Below are 26,125 nucleotides of genomic sequence, written 5' to 3' on the forward strand. Positions count from 1 at the left end.
CCTCCCCCATTACTGCGTCTCTGCATTTGTGAGTGATTGGGGCTCAGATTGAAGACAGCTAGGAGCGTTCAGAGGGCTTTTGCAGGTATAGAGAATACTTAGGCAGAGGTGGGACCGGGAAGAGCTGGCTTGAAGCCCCCGAGGCTGTTGTGTGCCTGGACTTGCACCCATTCCTCCTCTTTCCACGGCAAGCTTACACGCCACGACACTCAGGTGCACACCGTGACCGTCTTCCATCCTTCTCTAGAGTTCCTCAGTCCTGAGGCCCCTTTCTAGTCAGGCGGGCATCTTCTTTGGTCAGGAATTTCATGCAACATTGGGACAGTTGCAGTAGACATCAAGTCTGACCGCTCTCTCTGGTCCCTCCATCACCAGCGGATAGATTTGTGTAAGTACAGCGTGGATCTTGACATGTTCTCATGCAGTGTGGTAGCAATGCTTTTGCCCGGCGTCCTGGGTTTTCAAGTGCTGCGGTGTGGTTGCTCCGTTCATCAGAATGGCTGTCCGGAGATCCAGCACTACCAGGTAGAGGCTTGTGATGTCTTGGGTAATTTCCCCACTTCACTGAGCTTGTTGCTGACTCTATATGGAAGATTTTTACATAGGATTGTTTTGAGGAACAGATGTGATCATCTGTGGAGAGGGCTTGGTTTGGTACATACCACCACCCAACTGAAAGAGCAATCCAGGGACTCTAGCTTGGACCCCCACTACCTAGCCCATACTTCAACCATGTGCACATATCTGTCTGTAATTTCTGCTTTTCCATTTTCTAATATACACATTTTTTTTGGTGTTGTGGGTTTTTGTTGTTTTTCTGTCCTGTCCGGTTGAGACTGAGACTTCCCATTCTATATATCTGAATTTGACCTTGAACTTCCCCAGTACTGGGGTTACAGGTATGAAGCCACCATGCCTGACTTTGCTCTTGGGCATGCTTTGATGCATGGATGTTTGTGTTCTTTTTTTTTTTTCCTCATGGTTTATTTTTTTTTTATATTTAAAGAATTTCCATCTCCTTCCCTCCTCCTTCCCCTTCCCTCCCCTCCTTCTCCCCCTTCCCTCCCCTCCCCTCCACCCAAACCTCCCCTCCCTCCCTCTCAAGGCCAAGGAGCCATCAGGGTTCCCCACTCTATGCTAAGATCAGGGTCCTCCCAACTCCCCCCTGGACCAGGATGGTGATCGACCAAGCTGAGAAGGCTCCCACAGAGCCCGTCCATGCAGAAGACTCAGAGCCCAGAGCCATTGTCCTTTGCTTCTCAGTCAGCCCCCGCTGTTGGCCACATTCAGAGAGACGGGTTTGGTCGCATGATCCATCAGTCCCATTCCAACTGGAGTTGGTGATCTCCCATTAGTTCTGTCCCACCGTCTCCATGAGTGAACGCACCCCTCTCGTTCCTGACTTTCTCCCTCATGTTCTCGCTCCTTCTGCTCCTCATCAGGACCTTGGGAGCTCAGTCCAGTGCTCCAATGTGGGGCTCAGTCACCTTCCCCATCTGTCGCCAGCTGGAGGTTCCCTCCTGGTCCTGACTTTCTTTCTCATGTTCTCTCTCCTTCTGCTCCTCATCAGGACCTTGGGAGCTCAGTCCGGTGCTCCAATGTGGGTTGTTTGTGTTCTTGCCATCATTTTCTTTCTCAGTGTGAGCTCTCTGAGAGCAGGATACAGGTTTGACCTCTCCTGTACCGTACCAAGCACTGCAGACACTCAGGAAATGTTTGTGAAGTGGATGTCACTCTCAGCGGAATGGCTGCCTGGACTTGGCACCAGATTGATGATTAATTGATAATGTTTCTCTGTAAAAAGTAGTCTCACTGGGGTTGGAGAGACGGCTCAGTGGTTAAGAACATTGGCTATTCTTACAGAGGACGTAGATTTGATCCCTAGCACCCACGTGGTGGCTCACAGCTCTCTGTGACTCAAGTTCCAGAGAATCTGGTACCCTGTTCTGGCCTCTGTGAGCACTGGGTGTGCACGTAGAACAAACACACAAGCAGACAAAACACTCATACATGTAAAAAAATGCTTTCACAGATGCTTATTGGGGATTATTGTGTTTGGGAGTACAGCTCAGGCCTTCATGGATGCTGCACTGTAACAGAGAAATGGGCAAAGAGGCCACTGGAGTGTGTGTGCTTGGAGAGCGACAGGGCAGATGCAGAAGCGTGACACGGGAAGGTGGCAGGGCGTACATGTGTGGCACTTTGCACAGGAAGTGAACATAGCCTTATTATGTCGAGAGCTCCTGGGAGAAAGCGTGTTTCTCCAGAGACCAGGACAGGGAGCAGCACCCTGAGTCAAGAACAGGGATCACTGAGAGGCAACTGCTTCGGATGGTGACTGAACAAATACCATTCATTTGTGTCCACTTACAAGTCCTTAACCAAAATGCTTTGTGAGCACCAGATTTTCTGTCGCCGGGTGGAGCTGGGGCAGGGGCTGTTGATTATATATAGGTTTCAAGCAGCAGCAAAGCAGGGAGCTATGGCTGGGGCAGGGCAAAGAAGGCAGCTTTCCTCCTCTCTCTGAGAGTGGGTAGAGAGGCTAGGGAACTCGTCCGGTGAACTGAGAACATGGTAGCGATGCACTTCCACACTGTCAAGAGGAGGACTACTGTTGTTGTTGGTTTCCTGCTTGTGTGTAGATGCCGGGCGGGAAAGCTGGAAGCAGGAAATGGCTGGAGTGTGCCTCTGACCCTCCTGATGGTTCTTTTCCTCGGGTCTGGCAGAGAGATTGTGGTAGTAGATGCGACCTGCAGCTGCAGAAGAAGCAAAGTTGTTGTTGTTGTTGTTGTTGCTGTTGTTGTTTTTACCAAGAAATTTAGAGTTCAGAAAGCACATGCAAAATCCAAGCATGGTGGTGTTCCTGTAATTCTAGCATGTGGAAGGCTGAGGCAGGATGTTCTCCACGAGTCTGAGGCCAGCCTGGATACATAATATATTCTAGGTCAGCCCAGGCTTACAAAGACTGTCTCAGAAAATATTGTTGTAAAATAATAGGGAATCGTTTTTAGTTATGCTTATCTGTTCCCTTGAAGGAGGCTGCTTTCGGTTCGTGTTCTCCCACACCCCGCTCTTAAAAGTTGGTAATGGTGCTAATTTATTTTTGACCACACCTAACATTTAGAACCCGGAGTCCAAGGCATCTACTGCCACCTGGTGGCAGAGCATACCACTACTGGGATTTGGAACTGCTGGGTACATACGTTGAAAACCAGTTCTGCCCCTGAATTATGGAATCACAGAATATTAGAAACATTAGAGATCTTTAAAAATCCTATGTTTTTATTGGAATGAAATCAACATTCTTCTAAAGACCTTTTCTTATTTGAATACTTATAATTTTACTTACTTGAATACATATTAAATAATACTTGAATACAATAATAGGGAACTCATGGTTTCCCACTATTCTGTTACCATTCATTCTTTTATTCTTCCTTCCTTCCTTCCTTCCTTCCTTCCTTCCTTCCTTCCTTCCTTCCTTCCTTCCTTTTTCCACCCTTCCTTCCCTCCATCCCTTCCTTCTTTTTTCTTTCCCTAAAGAAAAGATTATTTGTGTTTATTTGTTCTAGCATCTACCTCTGGAAATTCCCGTGGTAAGTTAACAGCCTTAAGAAAGTTTATTCTGCCTTATCTACATAATAGCCCTTCAAATATCTGAAGGGAGCTGGTTGACCCTGTAATCTCATCTTGAGGTTAAACAGTTGCAGTTCTATCTATCAGTCATTACTGCGTCGTGCTTTTCAGAACCCCCTAGCCGTTTGTTTCCTGCAGCGGCATTGTCCAGTGCCCCTGCCTAATTGTGTTACCAGGATTGGCTCCAGCTCAGCTCTCCAGGTATTGATATCCACAGGCTGTCCAGATGGTCAGCCTCTACGGCATTCTCTATGGCATGAGTTGACTCTTTGGCAATCTTTCCATAGTGCTGACATCTCTGAATTTTGTATTATGGAAAACCAAAGAATTTGTGTCTTCCTCTGTATTTTTGAACTTTCCCCTTTTGAATAAAAATCAAGACTTGGAAAATTGTCATTATACTGCATTCTGAATTTCAGATGTTACTAGCAAATTTATAGTTCTCTTGTAGTCTATGCCAACTTAGCGTCTGTCTGGAGATAGACCTCCTGTGACTGGGAAATTCTGGCGATAGCACTCTGCGTTTGCATATAGCTATATGCCTGCCAGTGGTTTTTTTTTTTTTTTTTTTTTTTGGTTTTTCAAGACAGGGTTTCTCTGTAGCTTTGGAGCCTGTCCTGGAACTAGCTCTTGTAGACCAGGCTGGTCTCGAACTCACAGAGTTCCGCCTGCCTCTGCCTCCCGAGTGCTGGGATTAAAGGCGTGCGCCACCACCGCCTGGCTCTGCCAGTGGTTTATAAGGGTGGCCTGTGTGTGTCTGAGGTCACCGTATCATGCTTTAGATATCGTGCAGCTTTTCTTCACACCATATGCTCTGAAAGTATTCTGCGTGGCTGTAGTTCTTAGTGCAGATATGCCATGATTGTTTCAGCAATGCCCACTTTGCATCCCAGAAGCCTTTGTGCTGCCGAGGACACTTGTCAATCAGCACGAGTCTTGTGCACGGTGTGTCCGGAGCATAGTGACAAAAGACAAGAATGGCTTGTGGAGGGATGTGATGTTTCCAAAGGTAGATCTCCAGACATAAAACTTTCCCCTGTTAATTTTGTTCCAGTGTTCAAATTTGCCAAGAAGTCTGTCATTGTTTTGGTCATTTGCTACTGAGACTACTATACCAGTTTTGTCTCATCTGTTTATATTATAAGCATCATCTTTGGCATTTTTTTTACCTGAGGAAATGAGTTTTTAAAGAAGTTAAGCCAGCAGTTGAGTGGGAGCGCTGTGGTGTCTGCAGCCACCACCAGAGAGCCCTGTTCCACACAACGTGTTTGTCTTAGTAAAAGCCTTTGGATCTTATAGTTTATTTGCCACGCTATTCTTCTCAGCTGGACCCTCACTCAGTTTTTACCCTCTTATCTACAAGAGTATCTTGAAGTACATTTGCCAGAGGCTAAGCAGAAATCCAGATACACGTTCTGCCACATTCTCCTGTCCAATGTCATGGCTCTGTCATGGAGTGTAATCGGGACAGCGTGCATTGCCTCAGGGTGAGCAGCTTTCAAAATAGGTCCTGGTGCCTGTTTAATGAGCAGTGTGTTTATGTGCCTCCATATAAGAACATATCCCATCCCAAAGATGCCAGGAAGAAATAATTGGTTCCCAGTTGGTCTTCTTACTGTGTAGTCCCTGTCTAGTTGTCTCCACAGGAAGTGATGGCTGAGATATGGCCTGCCTTACCAACAGGTACAGCTTCTTGTTTCCAGTGTTATTCAGGTGCATGTGTCTGACTGTAGACACTGCACACGCAGAGGTATGGTGAGTCTCTCTCGCAGACATGCCAACAGACCTACATTCATATATTTGTGCATTAACATGTAGTTCTCAGCTATCCTCTTAGGCACCCACCAGCTGAAAGAGGTATTAGGATGCTCTTCTAGTCACAGGCCTTCTGGGTTACTGCTCTGCATCGCCCGGAAGAGGAAGGGAAACGATGAACAATCCCCGGGGCACTTTTTCCCAGCACTGGAATGTGTTATAATGCTACAGATGGTTCTCAGAACTGTCCTGATGGCAGAACCTGAGTCCTGGGATAGGAGGGGGAGAATTGACACCACCAGGGTAATGCGCTCCCAGGTTGCCATGTTCCCTGGGTCAGGGTACCATTGCCCTTCTAGAAGTAGCCACACCTGGACTTTCATTGAGGAAAAGATATGTTCCTTTGTTTTTAGGACAACCAAGATGGAAAACATCACTTCAGGAGCCTATGATGTAATTGCCAAGGGGAAGTTACTTCGGTTTTTTTCTTACTAGAAATAGAAATTCTGTTTGATTTTGCTCAACTGAGCTTAGGCTAGCAAATGTTCCAGGCAGAGTTTTGGTCAGGTAGCTCTCCAGAATTCCTCAGGTGGTCTTATTTGGGGGTGGAGTGGTGGTGTGTGCCCTGCTTCAAAAGAGAAAAGTAGAAGAAACAAGATTTAAACAAACAAACAAACAACCCCAAAACAAAACAACAAAAATCTCTGGCAATTTCTTTTTACTTAACTTAGACAAAATAAATAAAAAGAAACTCAAACCAAACAACAACAAAGAAACCTAGGCCTCAAAAAAAGATGAGGACTGCAGAATGGAAGAAGCGACACAAAACGAACGGACTGTTGTCAGGTTTTCCACTCTGCTGTGTCCTTCCTGAGCAGTGCATTGTGGGAGGCCCTTCACCATAGGCAGAGTGGGTGGGGTCAAAGAGGCAGAGTCTCACAGGAGTCCCGTCTGGCAAAGACAGTCTGCAGACAGCAAGGATACAATGAACTGGCCAGGTTTCTTTTGGATGAACTGGGCTGGTACTTGGTAAACTCCTTATAAGGAAAAGGTCACCTTTTCTTCCCCCACAAACTGCAGGCCACTTTTAATTGCAACATGCAGGGATGGCAAGCAGCATCAAGGTTTCCACTGCTTGGTTCAAGTTAAACAAACCCACCCTAGACTGACCTGCATTCCTCTGGGAAAGATTGTATCTACTGGACCTCTTGCTTTGGACAGGGCCATTCCATTCTTTCTTTTATCTCCCCCTCTAAAATAAATTCTTTAACTGCGTATTTATGTCTTGCATTATCTGTGGGGTGAGAAATTGTCTCCTTACTCCCTCCCAGTCCTAGGTGCAGTTTCATCATGGTCTGGCTGTTGTTGAGGGGTTGGGTGAGTGCATAGCCACAGCACAGGACAAGGATTTTAGACTGTGATTGTATTTGCACTGCTTACGGGCCTCACTGAAGCCCTGGCACAGGGATTGGTCACTCTGAGGGGTCACGCAGGCCAGGAACTGCTTTATCTCAAAGGAGCAGTACACCATCTGTACGGAGGGCCTGGGGAAGACTGTATGAAGAAGCACTGTCAGCTCAAGTTTGATACCCAACATTTATTTCCAACACTGAACGTTTCCTGGCTCTCCCCACATCTCCAGCCCTGGTGTCCCAGGGATGGTCCAAGCCAGGTTGAGTGGCCCAGGACCAGCTTGTCCCAGTCTAGCTCCAGCTGTTCCATCCCTGACAATCCCCTTTTCTCCTGAGCTGCTGCTACAAGGCAGATTGTTGGTGCAGCTGAGAGCTTGTGATCACAGCCAGGGTCTCTGTTCCTTCCTGTATCTCAGTCATAGTTCAGGATGTGATTCGGAGTTAGCGCCGCCCTAGTAAACACTGGCTGAACAAGTGGGAGCTGCTCTTCACTCATTCTCCGTTTACCCGATCACTCGGCTCATTTATTCCATGATTTTTCTCAGCCAGGAATTTGAGATACGGTAATGAACAGGAGCTGGTTGGACAGACAGATGTTAGGGAACGCTTAAATGTAATATGATCCTGTGGAAGTCCAGTGTGTGGCCTGACTGAGTGGACCAGAGAAGGTTTTCTGTGGGCCTGGAGAGTTGGATGAAAGCAGAGTGGGTACGACCTTCCAAAAGCCTACAAAGAATACGTGCAATAGTCCAAAGGGAAGAGATAGCTTAGCATTGACAGTGAAAGCTAACAACATCATAGTGATAATCACAACATGCACACATATATACTAGCTGCTGTGTGTGGGATATTATATTTATTATCTTAGTGAAGTGTTACTAACTCTTCTTATTTTGCAAACAAACAAAACCCCAAACTCCCCAAAACCAGAGTCATAGAAAGATGAAGTGATTTGACCAATATGATGTGACTTGGATGTTAGCACTGGCATATGAGGGTGGTTGGTTCCATAGTCTTGGTAATGGTAAAGCTTAAGTCAGTCAGCCTCTGTCTCTGTCTCTCTGTCTCTCTGTCTCTCTCTCTCTCTCTCTCTCTCTCTCTCTCTCTCTCTCTCTCTCTCTCTCTCTCTCTCTCTCTCTCTGTCTCCCCACCCGTCTGTATAGCACTGACTCTTCCCCCATGGGAATCTTGGCATACAGTTAGTTATGCCTGGGTTTTGATAGTCGGGGGTTAACTTAGAGGATGTCTAGTTGATACTGACAGCTTCTGGCATATTCTTATTGTTGAGTTTTCCTTTTTTTGCCTCGGTGGATGGCTTTGTTTTGTCTTGTCCTCTGTGAAGAGAACTCCTATGTAAGAGCAAACTTAGGGCAACGGGAATGGTCCTATCTCTGAGTTGGGAGGAGGAGTGATGGAAATGTTTTAAAGACCACTATTCAGGGGTAGAGCAACTTCTCCTAGGGCTCAAGCCACTTTGAATGATTGCTGGGGCTACAAGTTTTAAGACATGGATGGAGAAAAAGAGATGAGTTGATTGACACCTTTGCGCTGAGCGATGATTGGCCAGGAAAAGAGATGGAAGTATTGGTTCTGCTTATTCTCTACCTGCTTCAGAACTGATAGTCCAACCCCAAGTCTTCAGGGTCTTGTGGTAAGTTGTGGTAGCCCTATCTTGGCCCCATGCCTTATAAATTCACCCTATCATTTTCCCAGGGCTCACAATGACTGCTTCCTTGGAAGCACTGTGACTGCCAGAAGCAGAGTTGGCATAAAGGGTGCCTATTGCCGCCTGCTCTGAAAAAACACGTGAGCCACACATTGTGTTCGGAAAAATTAATGTCTTCAAGATGCTCTCCACACGGCCTTAGCAAGTCTGTGTCTTTTTCTTTCACCAGATGAAAGAAAAGAAGCATTCTTAGACAATTACTCCCCAAGGGAGCCCAAGGACTGGCTTTGTTTACTGAGTGTTTTTAGTTACAACACATGAAGGACTGGGGTTTTTTGGCTTTGGATTTTTTTTTCTTTCTGTTTTTGGTTATAAAGATAGGGAAGATGAGTGAATTCTCAGTTAACAGGGTACTTGGAAATTTCAAAATTGTGAAAGGCATGTTCTTACGTGGGTACAGTTGTCAAGTCTTTGAGATAAATAACAGTAAAATATGACAGATGGAACTCAGGCTCAGGGCTTACCTCAGGCCAGCATTGTACCCATATGTTTGGAGTTATCCATCTGCATCTGTTTGGAGCCACATCTCCACTGAGAGCCGCTTCACTTCCCTTGGCCTCACTACCTCCACAGTGTCTGCTGATAGATGTACTATGGGGGACACGGCTATGACCAGCCGTCACCATCCTTTAGACTGTGCTGCCTGCCTGCTGGCACTTGCAGCTCCCCACACCCAGAGCAGGGATGTGGCTAAGTCAGAGTCTGTAGCAGAAGGTAGGGATGCTCCATTAGAACGCCCACATGTTATGACTCTCAGCACCTTGTTTTTGGCAGGTGCCACTAAGGGACCATGCAGCTCTTCCCCCAGTGTCTTCCGTGTGAATTCAGAATTGATCTAAAGCTCTAGACCAGTGGTCTCAACCTGTGGGTTGTGACCTGACCCTTTCACAGGGTCACATATCAGATATCCTGCATGTCAGATATTTCAATGTGTTTCATAAATGTGCAAAATTACAGTTATGAGTAGCAATGAAATAATTTTATGATTGGCAGTCACCACAACATGAGGAGCTATATTGAAGGGTAGCAGCATTAGGAAGATTGAGAACCACTGTTTTAGATAGCGACTTTCTCCTGGCTAGACTGAAACTTGAGAAGAGACAATATTGTCATCACTGACCAAAGCCCCTTACGATGTCTAAGTGGCAGGTAGCTGACTAGCCTGCAACTCTTTGAGTTCACAGAGTGCTTGTCTGGATTAATGTGGCAAGTGAGGGATGCGGAGCAAAGCAGGGGATGAATGGCACTCTTGTCTGACCTCTGATAAAACTTCACCCACTGGCCGCTGAAGTGGGTAAGTCTGGTGGTGGTTCCAACTCACGGGCTGTCTGAAACCATCTCACATTCTATATCCTGTGAGTAGGGAGTCTGGAGAAGGAAACTGTTGCCTGTCCCTGAGGGAAAAAAAGATCTGGGTTTCTATTTTTGTCAGCCTGAAATGCTGTGAAAATTACCAAAGTAACAAATGGCTATGCTAAAAAGTTATAACATAAAATCGTATAAAACACAATTCTGAGTGCGAAATTCCCCTGGTCCTTAGGGACAACTTCTGTTACCAGTTTGGTGTGTTTTCTACCAGAACTCTTTTTTTGATGCACATTGAAATATATTCGTGTGTGTGTGTGTGTGTGTATGTGTGTTCACCAAGTGGAATAACACGGATTATCGTCATTTATTTTGAAAACTGTATTCTTCCACATGACAATAGAGGATGGACGTTCTTCCACATCCCAGTACATCGAATTGCTTGTCCTTGTTAAAGGTTTCTAAATATAATACAGACTACCATAGTTTATCTTAACCAGTTATTTACTGTTAGGAATTTAGGTTGCGCTTCCTTTTTTACTTATTAAGCTTAATGTGCTGCGATGTGTGTCAGAGGTGGCCCTGCGGTAGACGAGGGTCTCAGAGTGGGATTGCTGGGTTGGAGGCTATGCATGCTGGCAATATTGATGAGTAATGCCAAGTTGGTACCTAAAAATCTTATATCAGTTTACTCTCTAGCTAAGCTGGGTTTTGTTTTCTGTTTCTGTCAAGCTGATTAATAAAATGTGGCCAGCTGTTATTATTTTTAATTTGAATTTCCGTTGAGTTTTTCTCTGACATTTGTATTTCCATATCTGTGAATTGTCTGTTTATATCTTTAGTTATTTTTGTATCAGGCTGTTAATTTTTTCCCAGTGTTTCTTAGTAGCTCCCTGTAAATTAAAAATCTTATTTTTTGAATTACATATTGTTGCAAATGTGAGAAACGTTTTTCTCTTGGGTATTATTTTGGCACTTGTTCATGATTTTATAATTTTACCTACACTTTTTCTGTGAGAACTTAAAATATTTTTAAATATAATGCATTTACAATGCTAAAAATCCAATCAATACATTATAGGGATTTTTATATAACCCCTCTGTCTGACCACCATGGCACTTTTCCACAGGTGGCCATTAGTATTATTAGTTTCTTGTGAATACTTTGGGTGTTTTGTTTTGTGAATAAAAGCAATCTAAATCTATACATCACTAGTTTCTTACCAAAAGTCATTGAATATTAATTCTAGGCTGAACAATCTAAAACATGAAACCAAAAAAGATGTCTGCAGAGTTTTGGATTTTGGAATATTTTTAAGTTTTAGGTTAGTAATGATTACCTAGTAAGTATTATGCATATACTGAAAAATCTAAAATACTAAAATCAGAAATACTTCTGGTCCCAACAATTTTGGCTAAAGTATTCCTGTATGCTGTTCTACATTTTGTATCTTCAAGTTAATTATTATTATTTTTCTTCTTTTTATTGATTTTTCTTGAGCTCTACATTTTTCTCTGCTCCCCTCCCTACTTCTCCCCTCCCCGCCTTCAACCCTCTCTCAAGGTCCCCATGCTCCCAATTTACTCAGGAGATCTTATCTTTTTCTATTTCTCGTGTAGATTAGATCTATGTATGTCTCTTTTAGGGTCCTCATTGGTGTCTTGGTTCTTTTGGATTGTGATTTGTGGGCTTGTTTTCTATGTTTTATCTTTAAAATATACCAAAGGATCCTCAATCGTGCCACAAGGACATTTGCTCAACTATGTTCATAGCAGCATTGTTTGTCATAGCCAGAACCTAGAAACAACCTAAATGCCCCTCTATTGAAGAATGGATAAGGAAAATCTGGTACATTTACACAATGGAATATTACACAGGAGAAAACAAATAACGACATCCTGAATTTTGCAGACAAATGGAGCTAGAAAACATCATTTTGAGTGAGGTAACCCAGACCCCCCAAAACAGTTATCACCTGTACTCACTTAAAAGTGGTTTTCTAAAACATAATTATTTTTTAGGGATGGGAGTGGTGCTGGAGGTTAAACCCAAGATTAAAACCAAGAGATTATAAACTGCACATATAAGGCAAATTCTGTACCACTGAGCTGCAGCCCCAGCCCTTCAATGGTTCATCTCGAAGATCTTGGCATGTTAATTCCCAGAATGCCTCCTGGTTATTTCCCACAAATCTCATGCTCTCCCATCGTGTGGGTTTGCTGCAGTTGAGTGGGCCTTCAGCCTCTTCGCGCCTGCGTATCCTCCAGGAATATTGAAACCTGTGTGCTCTTTCACATATTTAACTTCTTTTCAGCATTAAGTTTAAATAGTTGCAGATGATATAGATTATCTAGCCTGTTGAATATTGTATATAGGTTATAAATATATTTTCTTTAGAATCTTGGAGCTGTAGAGTCCCGTGAATTGGAAAACACAGATCTCATGAAAGCAAGCAGCCAAATCAGATGCATTCACTTCCTGTCAGAGAACGTCTGACTTCTTTTTAAAATTCAAGCAAGCATGTTAATTAGACACCCTCTGTGACAACCCTGTCTTGAGGATTCTAATTCTGCGATCAGTAGACAGGTAGATAAATAGACTAGCCATGCTCTTTGTCTTCTAGGTGAAAAGAGGCAGTCGTTCTGCAAACCTCTCTTCACGATCTTACCTCGTCTGTGGCTTTGCCTGTACGTCATGCATCTGCCACTCCCTGTCTGTTATACGAGAATGACTCCCCCAAGTTGTAATGGTTTAGACACTATCTCTTCTTATGATTATAGGGGTGGCACTGACTTGTGCAGATTCCTTGGGTTCTACTGGGGAGATGGGAGGGCAGGAACCTCCAAAGTGGCCTTATTTCACATGGTGGAAGCTGTTTCTAGATGGGAGCTTGGACTCCTAGGAATTTCTGTCTAGCATGGTTCTCCTCTATGTGGCAGGAAACTCCAAGAACAGTTTTATTTACTCTTGACTCTGTTATTTTAAAATGTCTTTAAAAAAAGTTAGCCAATGTAGTACAATGATAAAAGTCCAAAAGTGTAAAAACATACACAGTGATAAGTAGGCCTCTCATGGCTGCTGTCCAGCCCCTGGTTCTCACGTGGCTCGTGTGCCCATCTAGAGAGTAGGGAAGAAAGGAAAACATCTATCTCATGCTCGGGTAAACCTTCCCACCCAAGTCTATTAGTGCTTTCCTTCTTGAAGGTATGTAGTCTGTTTCTTGCTGTCTTTGCCGAGGCTTTATTCGCCCATGACAGGAGGCCAGGATTGATGGACTTCCAGGGATTCCAACCGGTTCATTATTGTTCTCCACCTGAACACCTTTGCAGAAACTCACGTTCCCATCTCTGTGGTGCTAAGGGCTGTCCACATGGCTAATCGTTTTAAAGAAATATCAGTATAATTCATTTGTTGGAAAATAATTACTGCAAATGATTTTTTTTGTTCGTGTTTTGAGAAAGATTCATTCTGTAGTCCAGGCTGACCGTGAACTTGTGTTCTTGCTGCCTCAGGCTCCTCAGGAAAGAATTATAGGTGAGAGTTACACCTCTGGCTAGTGAGCTGGCTCGGTGGGTATAGGTGCTGCCACCGACTGATTTCCTAAATTTTGATTCCAAGACACATGTGGTAGTAGAGAACCGACTGCTTCAAGCTGTCCTCTGAGACACCCACATGCATGCATGCTGTCCTCTGAAACGCACACGTGCATGCATTCTGTCTTCTGAAACGCACATGTGCATGCATGCTGTCCTCTGAGACCCCCACGTGCATGCATGCTGTCCTCTGAGACATTTACGTGCATGCATGCTGTCCTCTGAGACACCCACGTGCATGCATGCTGTCCTCTGAGACACACATGTGCATGCGTGCATACACATACACACAATTAATTAGAAAAAGGAAAAATAAAGAAAATAAGAACCAAGATATTCAAACTGGCTAGTGTGTAGCTGTCTTATTACCTTAGATGGTGCATGCATGTAAATAAAGTATTTATCTCTGATTTAATTGCGGGTTTTCTCATCCAAATGTTATACACTTTAAACGGAGAAATTTCTCAGAGAATATTTAAAAAAATGTTGGCTTTAGATATATGCTAAACAAAATTTAGTGTTTCTTTGGGGGCATAGTGAGCTCCTTTTCATCCTTTTGTGCTTTCTGCTCACAGTTGCCAACTGTGGTGTTAACTGTGTGGTGCTTTGGGGTTTTTTTTTTTTTGATAGAATTGGTACAGTAGGACTTGAAAAGGGTTTGGGGGCGATGAGGAAGGGTGTGAGATGAGAGAGATGGGAGAGACTTGAGAGACTTGAGAGACTCCTCTAAGAACCTGTGTGAGCTTGCTTTCTGTGGCGGTGATTGATATCCTCAACTTCCTGGCTCTCAGATGCTGGGGATGTGGCAGAGAGAAAACTCACCACCTAAGAGGCAGGCAGCCCATTGCCTCGAGGTGTCCTGAGGTCATGGAGCCACAGCAGTTCCTTCGTGGGTGAAGAAACTGCTCGCAGTGGAATGAGATGGAGGGGCCATGCTGCGAAGGAAGGTCAGGTCACCATGACCTCTGGATAGACAGGCCCCTCGGTTTGGGTTCTGAGCTGGTTTCCAAGGTTGCTTGGCTTTCACTTTTAACATAGGTGCTTCCGGAAAGGCTGTCTGCCAGGTGGTCATGGTCTGACTAGGAAAGTGAGTTTGGGAGGGTTGGGGGATTTAGGTAGAAAGCTCTGTGGGTCTGATCCCTTCACTGTAGGCCACACTCTGGCCCAAGTGTCAAGATCTCCTAAGGGCCTAGTATAAAGTCTGTTATCACGAATACCACAGAAGGGATCAGATTATCATACCACGGTACACGGGGTTTACTCAAGAGGGACCAGGACCCAGAAGAGAGGGGCTCTAGAAACAGCTGGTGGTTGGTTGGGGTTGTTGGGGTGGCGAGGCTGGAGATTCAGGGCAGCGTGAAGCGTCTTGTGTCTTGCTGGGAGGGCAGAAAAGGGCGGGAGGTTAAGTTTCTTCTACTTGACTGTGTGGTTTGAGCCAGTGCAGTAAGAGGTTTTGTGATACCTTTCTAGGTCAAGGAAGAGAGATAAGATCTCCCAGAGGTCAGAGGTGAGTGACAGGAAAGCTACACAAAGCAGGGACTATGCAGGCTAATCAGCCCTGGTCTCTCCTTTGTGCTGCCGGACCAATATTTGAGGTGACGTTTAAAGCCATTGTACAGATCTGTAGTGGTCCGGCAGCAGGAATGTTTTCCGAAACCTGTGGAGAGCTGAGGATCAATTCTGTGTCTAAGGTACATGGCGTCTCGCCCTTCCTGTGTGGCCCTCGCTCCATCTCCCTTAGCCTGCCAGGACAGGGAACTTAGAGTCACTCTGACCTGGACTCCTGGGGTGTGCGAGCAGACAGGGTACTTTGTAGAATTCAATCAAACTATTTCAGTGGAGCTAGTGCTGAAGGGAGGACAGGAGAGCAGCGGCAGAGCACACAAGCCACCATCTCTGAGTCACCCAGGGCAGCTGGTTAAAGATGCAGGCCTCTGGGAGGGTGGCATCTGCATGGATTGCCACCCCTCCGAGGTGAATCTGCTGCCCATTAAAGTTTGAGGACTCGGAATGAGAACGGGTGAGATTAGCTGGGAGAGGCCTCCTGGGAGAGGTGGACTTGAATTTCAGTATCTGGGTGATATACTTTTTAAAGATAGCATCCTTGTGTGTGGGCCCAAGGAGCCTGTTCACCTGGGGACACGGGACTGTCCCAGGAGAGACTGGCAAATGTTCGAGACATTCCCCGGGTGAAGTTTCTGAGCTGTTGCTGCTTTCATTTACCACTCGGGCATTAATTGCTGAGGGGCCCAGAAGTGCCGTGGGAGGTGGCTGAGGACAGTGTCTGCTAGAGCGTTTGGTTCATGTTGAAGCCGAAGCGCAGACTGCAGGGCAAAATGGCAGCCTGGCGGAGCCTCCTTCCTGGAGTGGGATAGGAGGAGAACACCGTGTAAACAGTCTCCATTCTGGTTCACAGACATCAGCAGCTGGGCCACCTCTTGTGTGGTCTTCCCTTGCCAGTTGGTGGCACATGCCTGAGGAGTGTGGCTAGGGCTGCTGAGCCATCAGTGGTCCCAGTTGTCCTGGGAGGTGAGCGGAAAAGATTTGGGATATGATTGGTTCTCTCCTCCCTCGCGGCTGCTTGCCTTCTGCTCCATCCACTTAATGCTGGCTTTATCTGATTGGGAACACAGTGTTTTTCTCTGGGGCGGGTGAAAAGATGGAGAGAGAGCGGTGCCAAGAATGGAAGAAGGAACACTGGAGAGAAGGGAACACGTCGCAGTTAAGACACCAAGTAACTGCAGAGCATCCAGGCAGGCAGCAGCTCTCTGCCGTGGCTGGGTGCTGCTGGCCTGCAGTGGGCTGATGGAGTCATGCCAGCAGGAATGGCTGTGCTTGCTTTGACCATGATGAAAGAAGGAGCCACCATGTCATCATTGTTTAAGACAAAACAACAGCAAAAAACCTACCTAATAAGGGCCTGCTCTGGCAACATCCCGTCCTTTCTAATTGCACTCCAGCTGAATGACAATCCTAGTGGTCTCTTGGAACATTTTATTCAACTTCTAGAATAGCTATTTTCAAGGAAGGCTTGTGAGGCTCTGTGGGAATAGTAGAAATGAGCGGCGGTGGGCTGGGGAGCACCAAGGAGCCCTGCTTAATGGGTTGAAGCCAACCAAAAGTAGAATTCCAGACTGAATGGGTTCCTCCTGGGCTTGACCCAATGGGTGATGCTGTGCCCCAGGGTTCACTGTGTGCGGGGGAAGTGCTTGCAGTGCCCATGCTGTTCTTTACCAGTCTTTATTCTGTGGAGAATGGAACCCAGTAAGGGAGAGGACAGAGTTAGCGTCCTTTTCCAGGTCCAGCATCAGCACCAGGAGAGGGCTGCAGTTTATACATGGTCTTATAAGGGCATGAGGGTTGTCTGCTTCCCAGGTGATGCTGTTCCCTCACAGCCTCTCTCTGGCCAGGTCTTCTGCGGTGATAGGAGTCTCACAGTTCAAGCTTGACTTTGGCATTCTTATTTGGAGATGTACTCTCTGGCTAACCATAAGCCAGGGTCCAAGGCACAGTATCAAAGGCTGTTTGTCAGTTATTGTCCCTCCCGTGCCTGTGGCATGGCATGCGGGCACTGCTCTGCTTCTTAAGCGCTGCTGTTAGTCTGGCCCTGTTATGAAGGAAAGGTGTTACATTCGCTCTGGAAGTGAGCCCCAGAGACCTCTGCAAGGGGGAGGCAGGTCACACCTATGTATCGTTTGACGTAAATTGTTCAGTTTCTTGGAACATGGGTCTGGTGTTCTGCAGACAGGGAAGGTGATTGCAGGGTTGTTTGGGCCCGAAGGAGCTGACAGATGTGAAAGTACTCTGTGAACTAAAAAGTACTGGTCACGTGTGAGCAAGGGATTCTTGTTATTCACAAAAGGGGAAGAACTCGGTCACTTCTCGCTGGAGAGAGGAGGGGGCTTTGCATTCTTGTGGTAGCTACTCACAAGATTCTTGTCCATTTAAGGCAGTAAAAAAATTGTAGTAACAGAGCCATAGCCTCTTGGGCGGCGAGGACTCTGCTGTGTCCCACAGCTGCCCTTTAAGAAGGCCTGCTAAGGCAATAAATAGGGATGCTGGGTAGGGACAGGGGGCAGAGATTGTGGCTCCACCTACTCTCTCCCTCTCTCCTAGCTTCCCTCACAGGCCTCCTGCCTAGTCTGAGTCCTTCCAAACTATTTCACCTTAGAGTCCCAGGAATGGTGGAGGCTGGAGGAGCCCCCCCCCCCCTCCAGCTGCCTGATAGAGGCCAGGAGGGTGGATAGAGGCCCAGGCTAGGCAAAACTGTGAGGAATGATATGCACATGGTTGTTGAATGGAGGTGCTCCAGACCTGGAGTCCTCTCTGCTTTCATTTCTGTGATCAGGACACCCTGCCACCTGAAAGACAGCCCTCTCGTGTAAGTGGCCAGCTTGCTGGCTAAGCAGTCCTGAGGCAGGTGAGAACCTAGCTCTTGCACCTTTTGAAGCCTGAAATAGTGTTGGGAGGCTGGGGTGCAGTAGCAAACTTCCGCCATACAGGTAAGATGGTGTGGCTTACCCAGAATCCCGTGTTTATTCATTCATTAAGTCAACAATTGTTGATTTAATGCTTCTGAGATAAGGCACTGTGTCAGGGGCTTTGGAGGACCCAAGGATGGTTAAGGAGCAGATTTGAACTCCATGCAGTTCAGTCCAGTAAGGGAAAAGTGTCTTATACCAAGGAGGAAGTAGATTGAAAAGACATACAAAGGAGGGAGATTGGGGAGACTGCCCAGATTCTGTGTCGTTTGTGGTGTTTCAATCAGACTGGAAAATTTAGGGTTTGGCCCTAAAAGGGGCATGGAGAGAACGGCCTCTGGCAGGAGGTGTTGGAGCAGAGGCCCGGGGTAAGGACTGAAGGGTGAGAGATACAGGGACCAAGGTTCTAAGGGCAGAGGAGAAGGTCAGAGGGCACCTTTTGTCCACCTCACTCTCTGGAGATGCTAGGGGCTTCCCTAGTATGCGCTGAGCCTCCCAGTTCCTCTGTGAAGCAAATACTGGTCTTTCCCAGGGAGTTGAGGCAGAAAGACTGAAGTAGCTTGCTCAAGGCCAGGAGGTGTTAAGTAGGAACTGGGATTTGAACTTGAATGCAGCACCTCAGATCCCACGCTGTCTCCCTAATAGGATCTGTGAGCGGAAGGAGGAAGAAAGTACCAACAAGCCCTTTTCTGGTTGTGAGGGTCTAACAGTCTTGGATGGAGAGTACCTGAGGTCTCGCAGTGAGGCAGACGGACGTTTTGGACTTTTTGGACTAGTTCTACCATCCAGAATGGCTGAGCGTCTGGCTTCCCATTCATCGTCCTATTGGAAGAGCCACTGGCCTCTGTGTGGGAGGTGCAGGAAGCCAGTATGGTAGGAGATACTAGAATGAAATTTTAACGGTGGCCTTGTCTGTAGATTTTCATTTCCAGGGCTACCTCAAACCTCGCTACTGTGCAAGAGCCCTCAAGAGCCCTCACTGACTCCCCCTCCCCCTGCAACTCCAGCCTTCCCTGGGGTCCATGCAGGCTCAGTCTGCACAGGCGTTGTTCTGCACTTGCTCCTTGGTTGCTGTGAAACGGGCTCCCGGCACAGTCAGCCTCTGTGTGGGAGGACTGGTGGCTGTCTTTGTAGGCAGGCATTTGCTTAGAGCAGGCTGCGTGTGAGCCCAACATCAGCGGATCTGGCCTTGAGTCAGTCGGTTGGTGGCGGTGGCGGGATGAGGCTCTGCCCTGGAGACTGGCTGTGAAGGATGAGTTCAGGGTGGGATGACGGACCGCTTCTGGGACCAGTGGTATCTTTGGTATCTCCGCTTGCTTCGGCTGCTGGATCGAGGTATCCTGAGTGCGTATCTGGTCGTGCGTCTGTCTGTGTACGGGTGTATGTGTAGAAGCATGTGTGTGTGTGAGGGACACAGACACGGAGAAAGGAAAGTGGGGGAAGAAAAGGAAGAAGGAGGCATGGAGCAACAGCAAGTAGCAAACCGTGGCAGATAAAAGAAAGGTTGCTTTTCTGGGGACACATGTGACCCAGCTGGAGATGGGGAGCACAGAGCCTTTTGGGCAGCAGCTGTACAGCACAATCACATTTCTTGCTAGGTTTTTCTCCAGACTCACTGTTAGAGTCCGGCAACTTAAGCTGTCTTGTGGGGCTCTCCAGCATCCGAGGAGTGATGCAGAGAGTATCTGGTGCCTGCAGTGGAAGCTGGGGCATCCCTATGCAGACTCCTGTCTCAGCCCAGTTCTGTGACCTTACATGGACTTGTGTGTTCATCTGAGCTTTTTTCCCCATCCGAGAAATGGGCGTTCTGGGACCTATCTGTCGTACCATGCATGAATTATTTAATGTCTGCATGTAAAACATACCATCATAGCCAGTGTGCTCACTAGGTGCTTAGTAAATGCGAAGTTCCTCCCCTTTAACTGCGTCTTGGCATCATGGAGTTACAGCACTTTTCCTGGGGACAGCTCCCTTGGTGGACTGTCTACAGACACAGATCCTGTGCAGAATTTGTGGTTATGAAAAGGAAAAGAGACAGACAGCTTGACTTTTCAAATTACTCTGATCTTAATTCATTTCACCCTCATTTATTAATGTAATCAAATCTCCCGGTAGTATCATCCAAGTCCAGACCTTCCACTGTAAAGAAAGGCCACTGTGAACTTTGTGTAGTAATTGGTTTATAAAATGTTTGAATGTTGCGTTTGAGAGCTCTGGCTCCTTTAAGAAGTTTTGGCAAGAGTGAGACAAAATCTTTGATGAAAGATATGGTCTTGAAAAAGCTCTACTACCTACCCCAAACTGCACCCCCCCCCGTTAGGGGTAGTCTCAGGTATACCAGGAGGCAAATGCTAGGGGGAAGCAGAGCTGCCCAGAGCAGATGTACCAGGGCCTTTTGTGGGGGGGGAGAGTAATCAAAGATGGAGGAACCCAAACCAGCACACTCGGGAAGCAGGCTTTCGCTAGCACTGAGAAACACCCATGGGAAGCCAGACTTGAGATGAGGATTGAAGTGGGAGCCAGAACTTTGTGCTGGTAGGGATCCCAGACTGGGGAGGGGTAAGAGAGCCACCCTTTTCTATGTGATTTCAGGCAAATTAGTACCCTGCAATGTCTCTGTCTCCTTCCTTGTATAAAAAAATGTCTATGGTTGTGGTGCTGATTTAAGTGGTTGTTGTGGGGTTAAGTGAGAGGCTGCAGATGAACTACCCGTCCCAGTGCCTGTGAACAAAATGCCCCTTGACTGTTAGGGTCACACTAGTCCCTGATCTCCTGCAGGCATCCTGGGAAAGACAGGAACAGGTGGCATGCAGCAACCCAGAGCTGAGTAAGCTGCTGAGGGATTGCTAGTGGCGTAGAGAGCTTTTATAGTTTTGTGAACAGAGGCCATGTTCAGATTAGCATGTCATACCAATTTAAAGAAGAAAGTAGACACCAACATATAAGCCTTGGTAATAATAATTTATTTTCAATATTCATAAAATGCTGGAATCCTTGAACTGCAAACTTGTTTCAGGTGCTAGCTTCATTACTTTCTAAGGGTCCTTGAATAAATAATCTGTCCTTGGCTCATTAGTTTTGGCTCATGAAAGGGAAGATTAATAATACCCACACCATAGAGTTTGCAGGGTATGTATTAGTTCCTGTAAAAGCACCTCACAGTAGTGAATTTATGGATTGATGGATCCCTTAGATAGCATAAACTGGCTTCCAGAATCGTGTATCTGTGCATTTCACATTTGGCCATAATGTGTAGGCTCATGGTCATTCCTGTACACAGTGTCTGTAGGGAGTTCCCTAATGTGAAGATCCAGACTGTTTAGGGCATCTGATTTCCAGGCTCTCATGGGTTGTACATTGCTCATGGCACTCAGTTTTAGCTGATGGACAATACAGTATTATGAACAATATGTCCACATGACATACATCCACATTCAAGCAAGATTTTTCTATATAGCAAATATAGTAATGTTAGCCAGCATTGTGTAGGAAATGGCATGTTTTGCAGATTGAGCTAGCTCATGGGAAATGCTCAGTAAATATTAGTTGGATGAATGAATTAAGGAGTTAGTGAATGATGAACCTGCCTCGGCAGAGCGGTGAACAAATTTCCCTCAGATCTCTAGGGAAACAGAAAGAACAGCCCCTTTCATCTGTTTTAGGATTTTATCTTTCCCTTGCTATTGCTGTGCCTTATGTCATCTTGAAAGTCACAAGCCTCAGGAAGGCAAGGAGGGGATAAGAGTGGAGAGGAGTGGGGAAAGATGAGGTTAGTCCGGGAAATTGAAACAATGGACAGGCTGTATGCCAGCCTGAGTTGGGTGCTCGGCTGCAACTGGAGGAGAAATGAGTCTGTGACTTACGCACTTGAAAGGAGGGAACATCGGAACACACTACAGAGCAGAAATAAACTTTTCAGAAAAACAACTGTGTGGACTTTCTTACCACAGACACGTTTTTCATCTCCCCCACCATTGTTCAGCTAATGGTAAGACATAAAATCTAAACCTATTGTTTTCGAGAGCCTAACTGTGCTGTATAGGAGGGTTTATGTGATAACGCACTGTCAGTTTTCTCAGACATTGCATTTGGATGATTTATTCTCATTAATAACAGATGCAGTTTTTACTGTGTGTGTTGCCTGGTGTTTATCAACTCTACTGCCTGTGGTTCGGGGGCTTGCAGATGTTGGCTAAGGAGATAGCCTTATGTCTCGTGATGGAGACATCCACGAGAGGAAAAAAAGCTCATGCAGATAAGAAACGCAAGAAGCAACCTCGCTAGTACTGAGTTTTGGTGTTTCTGCAGGGACCTGGTGGTTCTAGAGAGGGTTCACCAGCATGTGGGAAAGTCTACCACCACCAGCTCCTGAGGTGATCTTTGGTGATTTACAGATGTTGCTGCGCTTCTAGCATGGCGGATATTAATTCTTCCCAGTGTTGGAGTCTACTAGGCTGCCTGTGCTTCCCCTTACCGCATCCATGTGGACCCTCTTAACCCTATGTGTTCTTCCTTCATTAGCTCCTCATTTCACTCCGGCCTTCTCTGTACCCTTCCAACTTTCCTGCCTTAACCTGAGGCCACAGATGTCTGACTGTCCAGCCTACCCGTCCCCTCAGCTTCTGCTCCTCATGCCTGTTCTCTCTGTCCTGGTACACTGGTACACACTCATGATACCTGTACCGCCATTGCCCACAGCTTGCCTGCTACTTTCCAGTCCATCTCCAAATTTCTGCCCATTTTCACCCGCAGGCTGGGCCATTACACCCTCTTCTCCCTCTCCTTTTCCTGCTCTCTAACTTTGAATTCCTCTTTCTCTTCAGTGTCATCCCTTTTCTTGTGGGCTCTCTCTCTTTCTTTCTTTTGCATGTGTGCTTATACAGGTCATAGGTCAACCTTGGTTGCTGTTCCTTAGGAGTTGGGTTTTTTCTCTTTTCATTCCATTTCTTCCTTCCTTTTATTTACTTATTTTTGAGACAGGGTCTTGTATTCAGCCTGAAAATCTCTTGAGTAGGCTAGGCTGGGTGGCCACTGACCTCCAGGTTTCCTCCTGCCATATGCCTCCCCAGTGCTGGAATTATAAACATGTGCCACTGTGTATTGCTTTTTGTCTATGCCTTCTGGGGATCCAAACTCATGTTCTCATGCTTGCAAGTCAAACAGTTTAAAGACTGAGCTATCTTCTAGCCCTCTTTACCACCGAGCTTTTACCTCCAATCCATTATTTTTTTAAAAAAATAAGTTTACGTATAAATTGGAATAAATTTAAAATAATATAAAAGAAAGTATAGTGTAGAAGTTTTGGGATATGGTGAAAATGGTGTTTGGAAACATACATAGCATACATTTTAGGCTGCTTAATTTCTTCATAGTGCGTCATCTGCATTCTGATGACTACCATAAAGCACTTGGGGTTTCGAACCAGAAATCTACTGGTTCCCATTTGTCACTTATATTGGTTTAATAAAACACTGATTGGCCAGTATCCAGGCAGGGAGTATAGGAGGGGCAACCAGACTAGGAGAATTCTGGGAAGAGGAAAGGCAGAGACACAATCACCAACAAGATGCAGAGGAAGCAAGATGAAAATGCTGCGCTGAGAAAAGGTACCAAGGCATATGGCTAAACATAGACAAGAATTATGGGTTAATTTAAGTTGGAAGAGCTAGCTAATCGTAAGCCTGAGCTAATAGGTCATACAGCTTATAATTAATATAAGCTTCTGTGTGTTTCTTTGGGACTGAATGGCTGCGGGACCAGGTGGGACAGAAACTTCGGTCAACATTCCCATCCCTCAGCGTACATAGTTTGACATTCTTTTTCCAACCCCAATCCAGGCAGCTGGACTGGAACCCTTGGCATGGACTGGCACTGGCATCTCTGCAGGTGATTCTGATTGAGTCAAGGCTGGGGGCTGCTTGTCATCTTTTAATGTGATGTCAGAGAGCAAAGGCAAAATGGCTCTGGGGTAAAACAACAAGAGAAATGACAGAGTCACCGTGAGAATAGCACATTCAGAGTAAAGAGAGGATGAACTAGGAACAAAATGTAATGGAATGTAATCTTTTGGTATGCTTGGTGCAACTCTATTTAGAAACTATAGACATTGTCTACAATGACCTAACATAAACCTCAAGTTTCCATCATATTCCTGGGAAACATTTGTCCAGTGTTCTAGAAGGTAGATTGGCCCCAGCTTACTTTAGGTTGATAGGTCCCAGTTCTGGCCTCCTCAGGTTTTGGACCTAGGATGACAATTTGTTGCATTGCATGTGAAAAAATCTTTCCTAATTTGTTCAAGGTAAGTTCCACATCATTAGGCAGGCACTGCCCACCTTCTGCTGGAATCAGAGAAAGGATGATCCTTTTCATACTGTAGGAGAGATGGGAGGGGAGGGGCATTCTTGTCCATGGACTTCATAGCATGAGGCTCCACTCTGGCCAGGAATCTGCTTGAGATTTTCACTAGCATTCCCATCTCCCCGACTGACTGTTCTCTGTTGTCTCAACCTTCAGAACTCCCAACCATTCCAAGATAAGGACTGATTCTGCCCAAGTGCAGTGCAGGGTCAAGAGGCAGCTAGCCACCTGACCTGGGTCGTGAAGGCTCTTTGGACAGTCTTGTCCTTACTGCTCTTGTTCCTGGTTCCTGTGACTGGCAGATGCCCTGTCTCTAGCTCACTTGACAGCCTGCACAACTTTGGCTTCTGTTTGGAGTGCACTTGGAACCTCTACTTAGACTAGCCTGCCGCAGGCTCTGACTGTTCACCTAGTATGGCTTTCCTGTACTTGTTAGTGGCTGTGTGTGTGCACTTGGTATGACCTGTGACTTCTTTGGATGTACTTCTATGATGCGTTGCATCCTTTGACTAGTCGCTGAGAAAAAGAAGAGAAAAACATGAAACGTGTATTGAGTGATTCTCCTGGGCTGGAGTTTTTCTAACGAGAGAGGAGTTTTGTTTGTAAGCATCCTTCCCCTTGGGCTGAATATTCATACAAGACCAAGTTACTTTAATTTAGCTTTTAAAGTCATAGGCATATGTCTGTTATAGGAACTAGACCTCTTATCTGATCAGCGGCTGGAAACACTGCCACAGAGCAACACCCTGTTGTGCCCTGTCTCCCCCAGAGCCTCCTCAGACCTCCCTTTCTTTCCTCTCCAAGTGCCCGAAGCCTCCTTTATAGACAGTGACCCACTTTCCTCCCCTTCTCAGCCTCTTGACGCCTGTGTCCTCCAGAGAAAGGATCCCTAATTAGTCACACCTGGTTCTGGTTTGCCCCACGGGCTCTCAGGTGCCTGGTCCAGGAATCAGGGCTCAGCGTGCTCCTGTGGATAGCAATAATGCACGCCTCCCGGTATTGCCGTGAGCTTCGAAGGAGTCAAGATGTGTGGCCAGCACCCAAGGCGAGCAAGCATTCAGTGCTTTTCCTTTGGGATTTCTGTAGCTTAATTGCTTCTCGGGGGTCAGTGTTCCCGACTGTGAGTGGAGGGCAGGGCTTTGTCCCCACCATTTTTTTCAATTTCCCCCTGGGTCAAAGTTGTATCCTAATAGGAAATCTAGCAAATAATGTCGACTAAGAGAGTATCTGAACACTCCTGGGAACAGGGGATCATCACAGCCTTACTAAGGAGTTAAAGGGAGAACAGTGAGAATTTGATAACCGCTAGTATTTTACCTTCCCCTTTGGTCTGCAGTACCCTTCTCTGGGGCAGGCCACATTGGTTCCCATTTCACAGATGGGAAACGGACTTAGAGAGGTAATTATTTTGCTGAAATCATGCAAGCACTAAGAGAAAAGCCACAACCTCTGTTTCCACATAGCAAGGGTTAGCACCTATGCTGACTGTGTCTCTTGATTCCCTGCATCTCCATCTTCGGCATGCATGTGAAACTGTGTCCAGCTACCTCCCTGGTTGGCAGGAGGAGAGGGTATCACTGTACTGCATTGTCTGCGGTGTGAGATTGCCAGGTAAGATGTATCTAGGCCAAGTCCTGGGGGAAGGAGGACACTGATAGCCTCTCTTTGGAGTGCTGGTATGGGGTTTCCAAGCAGTGGGGCAGAGGTTACTATGATATGAGGAAAGGAAAGTAGCAAAGCTCCCCTGGGGTAACATGGCCTCCCAGGGTTGATTCTTCCATTGAGGGTTGTTTAATGGTTGTTGAAGGTCAAAAGGTGTTTTCTTCGATGGTCAGAAAGCCAAATGAATTTCTGGT

At 46.2% G+C, this 26,125-nt stretch overlaps 1 protein-coding gene across 8 annotated transcripts in view; it reads left to right on the forward strand.

Annotated features, from left to right (window-relative positions):
- The window catches only part of Kalrn (kalirin RhoGEF kinase), a 589,603-nt gene that overhangs the window by 37,218 nt on the left and 526,260 nt on the right, over window positions 1-26,125 (forward strand). For 4 of the 8 annotated variants that reach the window (XM_038346660.2, XM_038346662.2, XM_038346664.1 and 1 more), the window contains exon 1: window positions 19,178-19,244. The exons of the other annotated variants lie outside the window; for them this stretch is intronic. In XM_038346660.2, coding sequence (XP_038202588.1) covers window positions 19,178-19,244 — 67 coding nt within the window. Of the gene's footprint in view, window positions 1-19,177; window positions 19,245-26,125 lie in introns of those variants that run through there. 8 annotated transcript variants of the gene reach the window in all.

The sequence above is a fragment of the Arvicola amphibius genome, chromosome 10 (assembly GCF_903992535.2).
Source record: "Arvicola amphibius chromosome 10, mArvAmp1.2, whole genome shotgun sequence".
NCBI lineage: Eukaryota > Metazoa > Chordata > Mammalia > Rodentia > Cricetidae > Arvicola > Arvicola amphibius.